This window comes from Spermophilus citellus (assembly GCF_964194105.1).
Source record: "Spermophilus citellus genome assembly, chromosome: 6".
Taxonomy (NCBI): domain Eukaryota; kingdom Metazoa; phylum Chordata; class Mammalia; order Rodentia; family Sciuridae; genus Spermophilus; species Spermophilus citellus.
Window position 1 is genome coordinate 20,125,408 of NC_138187.1, and position 12,558 is coordinate 20,137,965.

At 51.3% G+C, this 12,558-nt stretch overlaps 1 protein-coding gene across 2 annotated transcripts in view; it reads right to left on the bottom strand.

Annotated features, from left to right (window-relative positions):
• GSG1L (GSG1 like) overlaps positions 1–12,558 on the bottom strand; it is a 173,520-nt gene that overhangs the window by 105,572 nt on the left and 55,390 nt on the right. For both annotated transcript variants that reach the window (XM_081300077.1, XM_081300076.1), the window contains exon 2: positions 7,450–7,497. In XM_081300077.1, the coding sequence (XP_081156203.1) occupies positions 7,450–7,497 (48 nt within the window). The remainder of the gene's footprint in view (positions 1–7,449; positions 7,498–12,558) is intronic.

Below are 12,558 nucleotides of genomic sequence, written 5' to 3' on the forward strand. Positions count from 1 at the left end.
CCAGGGGGATAGAGCACAAGGCCGAACTGAGGGACAGTCCCTGCCATCTTTGAACACCACCAACGACTACAGGAGAGGGGTCAGAGGACCAGCCCACAGGGCAGAGAGGATGGGGGAGGACACAAGATGGGAACAGCATTTTAAGAGATGGAAAGGTCAGAGGTGGGTGGCACGGCACAGCAGGAGCCGGTGACCTGCACGGAGGGGAAGTCCTGGGACAGAATTCCAGGAGTTCCAAATTGAAAACCAAAAGTTAAGTGCCAGATGAGTTTGGGGACACTGATGTGTCCTCCAGCGTGCTCTGCATGCTTTGTTCCCAGAATTCTGGAGGCCAGGTTCAGAGACTGGAGATGGGAGGGCTCCTCCCTGGGAAATTGACCCATCTGCAAGAAAAAGCCCAGTGATGGGGACTGGGTAGACCAGATGGACTGTTTTCAGGGGGGACTTATCACCTCAGTAACTGGATGTCCTCTCCCCCATGCACCTACAGCTTCCAAAGAGTACCTGGTGCCTCACTCCTAAATAGATACATCAGATATGTGAGGGGAAATTACAATATTTTTTTAAAAAAGATCAAAAATTAAAATAAAATAAGCAAAAGAACTTGGAAAGAACAGAGACATTAAAAGATACAGAAGAAAACTTTTAAAAGATTAATGCCCTCAAGAAATCTGAGACGAAATTCTGTCCATCAAACCAAGGCAAGAGACTCTGTATAAAGGAACCTTCTGATCACAAGAAAAAAAAAGCTCTTAAAATTTAAAACATAACTGCAGAAATGTTAAAATTAGAATAGTTGAAAGATAAGAGTTGAGTCAATATCTCAGGATGAAATGAAAACAAAAATAGAAAGTTAAAAACGCAGGACAGAAAATAAAATATTGAAAGCTTCCAGAGAGGAAAAGATAAAATAGGTTGCACAAAAGGATCCGAAAGGCATTGAGTTTAACAAGTTGGAAGATCAGAGAACAGCCAACATTTCCCAAGTTTTGTGAGAAAATCATTTCCAACCTAGAATTTTTATACCCAGCTAAACAGTCCAGTGTGCCCAAGGAATGAGGGCAAACGTTTCTGCAGGAATCCTCGCAATCAGCCATGGTCTCTTTCTTGGAAAGCTACTAGAAGATATTTTCCCCCAAAATGAGAAAGTAAACCAGACAATGGACCAGCTGGGGTAGAGGAGGCAGGCTGCCAACAGGACAGAGGGGAGAAAATTCTAGAACGATGTTAAAGCGGGGCCTCGAAATTATAGTCCTAGGCAGCCATTGGGCTAAATTGGGGCTGGAGGTCAAAGTCACCATAGGAGTGTCAGGGAGAGAGGGAGGAACACAGAGAAGAAGAAAAAGTACTTGAGAATGATTGTATGAAAACCAGAAAGCTGTGCAAATATTATTTAACCTTGAGAAAAGTCGTATTAAGAGGAAATGCGGTCAGCACTTCACTTGGCTCCATTGTGTGTATTTATTGTGTCCCAATAATGTGAGCCAATGACTTCGCTGCCCAGATTCACCAGAAGTTGTGCCATGACAATATTGGGAAGACCAAAGAGGTTAAGTATGTTGGAGGTGCTGTAAGAAAACTGATATTTAAAAGTGAAGGATCAACAACAACAAAACAAGCACATTATTTTAAAATATAGAGGGTCCCCCACTTGTGACAGTTTGACGGTTCCATTTCTGATTTCTCAACTTTACAACACTGCGCAAGAGATCTGCATTCAGTAAAAAAAACACACTTCAAATTTTGCTTTTGGATCTCTTCCCAGCCTAGCTGTAGATGCTGTGACATTCTGGTGACGCGGGCAGGGGCCGCAGCTCGGCTCCCAAGTGGCCCCAGTTGTTTCACGGGGAAGCAACCACCCCCCCTCCCCTCCAGGGACTTGTGCTCAACAAAGATGTTCAGCAGGTGAGTGGGCTCAGTCACCTTGACTTAGGATCTTGTCAGCTTAGGATGGGTTGAGCAGGCTGCGGCCCCGGGGACAGTCGAAGAGCAGGTGTACCGAGATAAATAGGAGGAAAGTGAGCCGAAGGTGGGAGGGAGAGGCTGAGATGGACGTAGGTCAAGGTGCAGTTTTTCACTATTAGGTTTAGAGTATTTTTTTTTTTTTGCACCAGGGATTGAACTCAGGGGCACTCAATCACTGAGCCCCATCCCCAGCCCTATATTGTATTTTATACAGACAGGGTCTTACCAAGTTGATTAGCACCTCGCTTTTGCTGAGGCTGGCTTTGAACTCATGATCCTCCTGCCTCAGCCTCCCGAGCCACTGCTCATTATACATTATACATGAAGGACTTCGATTTTAATTAAAATCACTTTTTAAATATCCTACTTTTTAAATATCCTAAGTGCCAAAGCGGTTATCGTCAGTAGGGTATGGATAACACTAATCATGAAGCAGAATGAGATCAAGGACAGTGTGGGACTGAACTGGAGGAGCTGGGGTGGGGGCAGACGGAGCATTCAAATGCAGAAAGGAAACTGGGGAGGGGAGGGAGGGGGTACCTGAGGCTGAGAGGGGCACAAGCTTCCAGAAGGTGCGCCCAGCACATAGTAAACACTCAATTAACGCACTGCTGGGTCCAGGCTGTCTGTGGCCACACACAGATGAGGACTGAGAAGCAGCAGGTGGCTCAGCCGTCGGGAGGTCCCTGGTGCAGCCTGGTCAGTGGGAATGAATCCTGAGGCTGGGTGTGTGCGCCTGTTCATTCATTTATCCCCACTGTGAGTCCTTCCGCCCGTGAGAAGCTCTAACCTGGGACTTGGGAGCTGGGGGCTTCCCCGTGTCCCCCTACTTGGGACTGATCTTTACCAGGGACCCTGTTAATACAACAAAGTGGGAAACCCAGACATCTTCAAGGACTCTCCAGGATCTGGGGTCAGGCCGGCTGCAGCATGCCTCGCCACCAGCCACCCTCAAGACCTGTGGCCAGGCCAGGATGTGGCTCAGCAACTCTTCATTCCTTCTGCAGCCCATGCCTCCATGTGGGTAGGTACTTCCCCCCCATTGGTGTTGGATGTGGCCTGCAGGTGGGACGTGCGCAGGTATGATGCAAGCACATGCTTCAAATGTGCCTGTGGACTTAGGCTCCCACCATCTTGCATTTCTGGCATGACCACAAGAAAAGCTCCTTCAGGTATCTGCAGGTCCCTCTACCTGGTCCCCAAAACAGACCTGTGCAGAGCTGATTCGAACCTAATCTAAATCCTGGAACCAAGTTATTCTACATCAGCGAACCCCAAGAAAATCCACAGATGAGTGATCATCATTACCATATTCACTGCTGGAATAATAACTGTGGTGGAATGGCTTGTTACACGGCATTAACACACGTCTTGCTGACTGATACACCAGGCTTTAAGACTATCAGTGGGTCACATGACTTAATAAGTGACCGAGGCTTTTAAATGCAGGGAAGCCTGCGAGAAGAAGATGGGGAAGTCCAAAAAGCTTTGCTGCTGCATTTTCAGAGTCAAAGTCACAGCTTGTGGGCATTGCTGTTCACCTGTATTGGCACGTTTCACCTTCATAAATTCCTCGGGCATCTTGAGTTAGTTCCTTGCCCTCTGCCTGGCACAGCCTCCTGTGCAGACCTTCAGTGCAGTGCTGATTATGCCAGTGCTGCCCCGAGGTGGGCAGAGGCCTGGAGGCTCAGAGAAAGGAAGAGAACTTTAGGGCTTAAGACCAGGCTTATGAGGGACAGAGGGATGTGCAAGGCACCATTATCCAACTACGACGCTGGACGCTCAAGGGCAAGGGGGGCATAATCTGAATGTCCAGCTGCAGGACCTAGATAAATAAATTGTCTCCTTGTGATGGAATAGGACACAGTTGTTTCAAAAATGAACACAGTGGCTTGGGTGTGGCTCAGTGATAGAACATGTGCTTAGCATTCACAATTCCCAACAAAACACCAAACACACACACACACACACACACACACACACAATGAAGGCAAGTCTCTGTATACTAATAGGAAAATTAATCCATGACTTCTATATAAATATACATACCTACATATAAACATATACGTGTGTGTATATATATGGGGCTTTTTTGTAATAATTATTACCTAAGGGTGGGTTTATAAGAGTCTTTCATCTCTAATTTACACACCAAATTTCAAATTACACACTCAAATTTCCACAAGTATGTTCAATTGCAGTATTGTATTCAGAACATGCAAAATTCTGAAATAGTGTGGCAGGAGCAGGGGAACAGCATGTGCAAAGGCCCTGGGGCACCCACTAGCTTGGTTGACTCAAGGAACAGCAAGAATTCTGAGCTAGAGTGTGGAGGGAAGGTGGCAGGAGATGAGATCCCAGGTATAAGGCCAGGCTATGCAGGACCTTTTAGGTCACCCTAGGGACACTCACTTTTATCACAAGAAGAGCTGTGCAAGGGTTTTAAACAAGGGAATCCTGGGATGTGATTTTATGCTTTAAAAAGATTGTTCCAACTACCAAGAGAATCCAAAGGCAGAGTGTGGCAGGAATGCAGATGAAAAAATGGTCATGGCTTAGGCCAGTGTCACACAAAAAAATATGTTCCCCACGTGGAACGTGAAACTGGAGTGGTCAGACAAAGGAAGAACACCCCACACCATGGCATGGAACACAGATGACAGGCAAGTGCTTGGCCAGCGGGCAGAGGTGGGGACGAGGAGGCAGCATCTGAGAAGGGCCGTGAGAGCACATGAGCGGTTGCCAGGTGGAAAGAGGCTGCCACTGTCTGGACCTGGAATGTTCCCTGAAGGTCCACGTGTGGTCCTCAGTTTGACGCTATTGGGAGATGGTGGACCTTTAAGAGGTGGAGCCTGGCGGGAGGAAGTTAGGTTATTGGGGGTGTGTCCCAGAGGGGGATTATGGGACACGGGTCTCCTGCTGACTCTCTGGCTTCCTTGCCACCATGAATGTCAGCGGACTCTACCATGTGCTCCCACCGCAGGCCCCAAAGCAGCAGATGAGCCCACCATGAAGGGAAGGCTCCCAAACTGTAAGTCAAGATAAACCTTCCTTCTGTTTAAGTTGCTCATCTGGAGTATTTTGTTCCAGTCACGGAAACCAGAGATTCAGACAGAGGGAAGCTCCGGACTCAGCTCAAAGGTCCTAGATGGAGGAGGAGGAAGGGGAATCCCCCAGGTCTCGGAGGGGATCCCCTTGTGACCCTCCTGGGTCCAGCTTTTTCAAGCAGAAGAACCAGACTGCTCAAGTTCAAATCCCAGCCCCACTGTCCCCTAGCTGTGGGACGGTCCTGTGACTCGGTCTCCTCATCTGTGAGGGTGGATGACATCAATCAGGCTGGCCCAGGGCAGGTGCCCCTGAAGGACCCCTGGTGTTAGGGTCACCATCTTGATCACATCTGGCCAACCAGAAAAACACCAGGAGAGGAGTCACGGGTGAGCTGGGGTGGTGGCCAGCGTCCCTGGGAAGACAGCCCTTTGGGTGAGAACACGCCTGCAACAAGTCACCCCATGTCCCCGTCCCCCGGGGGCCTGGACTGCACCGTGGAGACTCCGGTTGTGCAGGGCAGAGGGTGAGCTAGTGGGTGGATCTGTGTCACACTCCCACGGGTGGCCACCACAAGAGGCCACGGCTGCCGTGGACCTAACCCTGCCCACGCCCAGGACAGCTAAAGTGTTTGAAAGCTGTTGAGTACAGGAAGACCACCCTACGACAAGGTGGCAAAGCTGTCCCCTCATCCTCTTGTAAACATTTCTCTACACATAGCCGGAAGGTCCTCGGCATGGCCACCAAGCCCTAGAGTCACAGGGTGAGCAAAGCCAGTCAAACAGATCGGTGGACTTTGCCTCTGGGGCCCTGGGTCCTCATAAAAGAACCAGGAGGAGAGGCCCGAGGCCACCTGGGGGGCAGGAGCCACTTGGCTGACTCGTACATGGACACGGGCACATGGCCCTGGGTGGACACACTGGGAGGCACCTACAGGTGGGCTGTGTGCTGCACCCACCTGGCCAGGGCACACACGCAGGCCCCACTCGCTGTCAGCGGGGTGGGCAGTGCTGAGCCGGGATCCCCGAGGCCCTGGGGGTGGTGGGACGTGCGTCCCAGGGGACAGGGAGGATGTGGATAATGGGCTCTGGGACCAGGACCTGGGTCAACACCTGGCTCTGCACCTTAGGAGATGGGAGACGCCCGCTAGTGGGCCGCTCAGCCTCAGTCCCCCGCCCCCAGGTGGAGGTGAGGACAGCCCCCCAGGGGGTTCTCAGTGCCTGGGGCATGGCCCATAGTAACTGCTCAATAAACCTCCGCCTCTTGTCCCTGGTGCCAGCAGCCTTGCTTACTAGTGACCTGGAGCTGGAAGCCGGGCCCCAGGTGCTCCACCAAATGCTTCAGGGACAGCTGCATGCAGCAGCCCACAGGAAATGGCCATAGGAAACAGGAAGCGGAGCCTCCCTCTCCCAAAGGCCTGCTCCGGGGTCCTGGCTTCCTCCTGCGGGCTGAGGGACAGTGGGGGGCCTGTCACTCACCCCTCAGTCTCACGAGGACCACTCGGCACCTGTGCAGCAGGAATGTCACCACCCTCCATGACACAGGGCCGGCTGCCCCCTCTGCCTTTGATAACTGCCTGAGAGGAGAGACCACAGGACACCTGGCGCTCTCCATGTGGGGACGGGGCTGCTGCCTCGGCTTCCCCTGGCCTGACTCCAGGACCCGGCCCTCCCTCCATCTCCAGGCCACCTGTTTCTCTTGCGGGCTCTTTTAGGGGGGCAGGCAGGTGGGGAGATGGCCAGCCTCTCTGTCCCCACGACAGGTCCCCCTCCAGGATCAAGTTACTTCTTCCACAATCACAGACTTAGCTGGTCACAGCATTTCCCAGCATAAAGACCACATTTCCCAGCCTCCCTTGCAGCTGAGCAGGGCCCTGTGTTCAATTCTGGACACGGAGATATTCTCAGGTATATCTGGGCAACTTCTGGGAACCTTGGTCTTTGCCCTTCCTCCACTGTAGTGCCTGGAATGCAGATGCTATGGCTGACGCTCCAGCCACCCTTTTAGACCATGAAGACAAAGACCACGGGGTGATGCAGGGACACAGCAGAAGTCCAGGTCCTGGGGACTCAGTGCAGCAGAAACCTCTCAGACCGACCCTCCCCACACCTGTGAGACAAGAGCGGCCAGACATCTGGTCTCCATCTTCTGGGACCAAAGCCTCAGCGGGAGGCAAGGCCCCAGTACCATTTGAGCTCTAACTTCTAACACCCATCCTGCCTCCTCCTCCAGAGTCCCAGAGTGCCCTGGGTGGAAGAGGGCACAAAGGACCCCGGGGTACCCCTGGGGCAGGAGGACAGATGGTCCTCCCCCACCTGCCTCCCGGGCTTCAGTGATCAGACAGCTGGCTTCCTGGGCCTGTCACCCGGTGGCTGGGAGGCCAGGGGCAGGGGACCATCTCCAGAGGCCTAAGCTGGCCCCTGGGCAGGTGGCACTCACCTTTCTCCGATGCTGGGGCCAGGTCAATGAAGCTGCGACATTTCTCACCTTTGAAAAGAAAAGAAGGGTTTTCAGAATGTGACAGCACCGAGGGCTCAGGCCTCGTCTGTCCCCGTCCCTGAGCCCGGGAGCCAACAGCACCTCTAACCCAACCCCAGCTGCGACGTCCCCGAGCCCCGGTGGCCAGCAGCCCGCTGGACCCGACCTCCTCCCCACCCAGGGGCCCCTCCCGGCCGCCACCCCAACCCGGGCGCCTCCCCGCTGGGCCCCCGACTGACCACCCCAGCCACAGGTGCACATGAGCACAAGTGGACGGTGTCCAGGGGGGAGGTCCGCAGATGCCCCCCCCCCAGGTGCCGATCGCCCCGGCCACCCAGGTCCCCGACATCCCCATGGAGGGCCAACTCCACTCAGCAGCAGCCACAAGGTTGGCACCTGGGTCCCCTGGATGGGGCACAGGAGGCTCTGGTTTGCCACGGTCCCTGCCTCCCACGGTGGCCTGGGCCATGAAGGTAAGGAGGCTCAGAGTAGCTGAGCCACCAGCCTGAGTCACACAGCAAGACTGTGGTGCCGAGACTGTAACCAACCATATAAAGAAGTGTTTGCTGACAACCAAGAACTGGAGGGAGAATTGAAACCAAAGAGGGGGAAAGGAAGTGTTGCTTTTTATTTCAAATGAATTTAACCTTTCTTTAATATTTATTGTTCTCTCCAAAGCTATAGTGGTGTAAATTTGGTAAATATCCAAATTCAGACCAGAGCAGGGAAACACTTGGGGGACCTCCTTTGGCCTTCAGGGGCACTTTCCAACATCATAAAACTGAAATTAAAAATTATATTTTACAATTACCTCAAAGTTTTGGTTTTTTTTTTTCCTTCTGATTTTAAAAGAAATTAAAACATTTTCGTGGCCCATGAAAGCTTTGGAGGCCCTCAGCCCTTGTCTCCTGGGCCTGAGGGAGACACAGGCTTTCCTGAGCCCGGTTCCTACTCCCACCCCGACTGGGCTCCTTAATCATATCTAGGATTTTCGTGCTGAGCGCTTTGTCTTTTATCTTCCTCAATGGTTTGTTTGAGGTGTGACTCATAAGCCAAGCCGTTCATCCATTTACAGTGCACAATTTGAGCCAGGTGTGGGGAAGCATGCTTGTAATTCCAGCCACTTGGGAGGCTGAGGCAGAAGGATCAAAAGTTTGAGGCCAGCCTCAGCAACTTAGCGAGGCATTGCCTCAAAATAAAAAAATGGAAAGTGCTGAGGATGTAACTCAGTGGTAAAGTGCCCTTGTGTTCAATCCACAATACCAAAAAAAAAAAAAAAAGTTTAAAGTAATAAAATAAAATGTACAACTCAATGGTTTTTCAGTGTATTCTTACTGTAGACACAAGACTGTGTAGCCATCACCACAATCAGTCTTAGATCATTTTCATCACACCCCAAAGAAAGCCCGTACCTATTAGCAGTCAATCCTCATTTCCCCACCTCCCGGCCCTAGGCTACAGCTTATCTAATTTTGTCTGGGCATTTCATACAAATGAAATCAGGCAAGCTGTGGTCTCTGGTGACTGGCTTCTTTTGTTTTCAAGGATGCCCACGCTATACCATGTCTCAGTACTTCATTTCTTTTCATGAAAAAAATATATTCCATTGTATGGATATATAGTGTCCCCTCTCCCCTTCTCTGTGATTTTTCTTCCTAAGGTTTCCATTACCTGTGGTCAACTGCAGTCTGAAAATAGTAAGTGGAAAATTCTAGAAAAAAAATTTAGAAGTTTTAAACTCTGTACTATTCCAGGTAGCATAACAACATCTCCTCCCCTCCCACTGTGTCCTGCCCAAGGCATGAATCATTCCTCTGTGCTACGTGTCTGTGTTGTATATGCTACCTGCCCGTTAATCACACTTTGGCCATTATTTTAGATTGAGTTATCTTTTTATTATGAGTGGTAAGATTTCTTCCTATATTCTGCATACACATTCCTTATTAGACATCTGATTTGCCAATATCTTATTCCTTTTGCAGGTTCTACTTTTTTTGATGATGTCACTTGAAGGGCAAAAGTTTTGAGTTTTAATGAAGCTCAGTTTAGATAAACTGGATTTTTGTTTGTTTTGGTGTTTTTTTTTGTTTTTTTTTTTTTTTTTTGTACCAGGGATTGAACCCAGGGGAACTTTGTCACTGAGCCACATCCCCAGCCCTTATTATTTTTTTATTTTAAGACAGGGTATCACTAAGTTGTTAAGGGCCTCACTGAGTTGCTGAGGCCAGCCTCAAACTTGCAATCCTCCTGCCTCAGCCTCCTGAGCTTCTGAAATTATGGTGCTGTTTATGCTTTGAATAGCATATCTAAGAAAGTTTTGTTTAACCCAAGATTATGAAAATTCACCTCTTTTTTCTCAGCGTTTTGTAATTTTAACTCTTCCATTTATGCCTGTTTTCCATTTAGAGTTGCTTTTGGGTGGAGCGGATAAGAGATCCTCATCTACGTGACATTCTGTCTTGCCAGTTGACCTGTTGAAGACAGACTATTCTTCACCTACTGAGGTGGGGGGGGGCACTCATTCTTGTACATTAAGTTTGTTATTAGCTGTGTTTTACTCTTGTCCTTTGCCAGGTTACGTAATTTACCTTCTACTGGGTTGAGTGGCTTTATCAGGAACGGCTGTTCCCTCTTGCTTTAATCCCATAACAACCTGCAACGTACCCCAAGAATCCCCATGGTAGAGACAGATAGACTGAGACTGTTACAGCTTATACATGAAGTGTCTCCCAAAGACTCGTGATGTGCTGAAGGCTCGGGCCCGTCAGCAGTGTTCAGAGGTGAGGCCCTCGGGGGGGGGATGGGAGCCCCAAGGCTCTGACCTGTTGGTCGGTTAATCCACTGGGGGGCTCACAATTTGAACATCCCATTGGGAGGTGGTAGAAAATTTAAGAGATGGGACCTCGTAGGAGTGGGTCCTTGGGGGTGTGCCCTCGGGGACTATATCCTGTCCCTGGTCCACCTCTCTCTCTGTCCCCACCCCTACTTCCTAGTTGTCACGATCTCAGCAGCTTTACCCCTCTGTCCTGTCTCACCTCAGGAGCAATGGAGCCACCGACCATGGACTGAACCCTTGAAACTGTGAACCCAAATAAATTTCTCCTCCTCTAAGTTGATTTTCCCAGGCATTTGGGTTATAGCAATGAAAAGCCCAGGCTCCAAACATCCAGACCAGACACCCAGCAAATGATAGAACAGGACACCCCCTGGGTCCATACACCCCGAAATCCCTGCCCCAACCTATTCCCAGATATCCATTCCCAATGACTACATCAGGACTGTCCACACGGGCCAGAAGGAATCCCCGGGGAGCCCCATCTCCATGTTGGCAGGGAAGATTCTCAAGGGGCTGAGTAAGTGGCTCTCCCATTTCTATTTCTGCTGGACAAGGTCAGGAAGAAGAAGTTTGAGCCGATATGGTCCACAGCCCACATGGTCAGTGTAAGGCAAAGCTGAATTTTAAGGCAAAATCATAGAACCTGAGGAAGACAGGCTGTTCCCACGGCCCAAAGTCTCACATCTGAAATCTAAACACTAGAGATTTTTTTTTTTCCTCCGAATCCTTAGTCTCCATGCTGAAGATTAGCCAAGCATTAATGAGAAAGATATCGACCGGCCTGACGCTGACTTCACTGCTTTTAGAAATAACCTTAACACGTTGACACCATCATGTGGACTGTTGTAAACGGATGTGTTTCATCGAGGGGTTTATTTTGGTAGAAAACTGAATCCACCACTCACACTTCCTCTCAGGGCTTGACCAATAGGTCCCAGAGCTGTGGCCTGTCACCGCCACCTGATGGCAGCATACCTTCCTTGAACCGTGGGCACCACAGATGGGCAGGCTGCGCAAGGTCAGCTAAGTGGAGTGGCCTCCCCTCAGGGGGCTCGGGTCCAAAGGAGTGGGATTTAGCTGGTCGAACCCTAAACATCAGAAAGGTCCACAGGCCCCAGATGATGTCACCCACGCCCCGGGTGAGAGTCACACTCCAATCCCATGAGATTTTGACTCGTGAAAAAAATTGAACCCTAGAGAAACGCGGGTGAGTCGTTTTGGGGACGCTCACAGTCGTCTAGAGGATCTGTCCCATGACGGCGGCGATGGAGGGTGGACAAGCCCAGGGTCTGGGATCAACAGAGCCGAGTTCTAATGCCGGCTCTGCCACTTCCTGCCACAGTTGACCCAGCCTTCCCATGCCTTGACCCCTGATAGGGGTGCAGCCCCTGGGGGTCCTGTGAGGGCCCAGCGTGGGCAAAGAGCCGGGCAGGGTGCTGAGGAGGTAGTGTCCTCGTCACCATCGCTGGCTCCCACAGGTGGGCTCCAGGGAACACGGGCCACGGCCTCTGCTGACTCGTGGGGAGAGAGACATGGACACGAGCACACGGTGGGGAGGGGCTGGGACACCGGTCCGGAGCAGGGACCCCAGAGCCAGGCCCGCTGAGTCAGCCCGGCTCCTTCACTTAGAGATGGGTGACGTCATTCGTGGCTCAATGTCCCTACCTAAGAAAGCAAGAATCCCCGATGCTGGTGTTCCCCCAGCACATGCCACAGGGTGGGCGGGTCAGGAGGGGTTGGTGACCAACCCCAGGTAGTACAGCTGGGACAGGGCAGTGAGCCAGAGTCCAGAGAGCCCGGCGACAGCTGCAGGGGCTTATGGGCTCCTCCATGGACCAGCCCTGAGCTGCCCATTGTTACCCCTGCCATGGATGTGGCCTGACACATGCCCTGATTTTTGACACACGCCTTGACTTCACTTCTTAAAGGTGCCGCCTTCTCCCGCCACCCTGCCCCCCTGAGGTTCTAACAGAGAGAAAGTGAACGGGAGGCGCCACCTCCTCCCCAGGAAGGGGAGTCCCCAGAGGCCCCATCATCTGCTCCAGGGAGGGGACAGCAGGGCCATTCATGCAGGTGGGAGGGGACCACAGACCGGGGAGAAGGGTCTGGGATCCACAGGAACGCAGGACACTGGGCTCAGCAGGAGGCTTGCATCAGGAAGGGACCTGCAGAACCATCTGCTCTGGGGTTGGGGAGGGGAGGGACAGAGGGGACGAAAGCATTCTCCAGAAAGT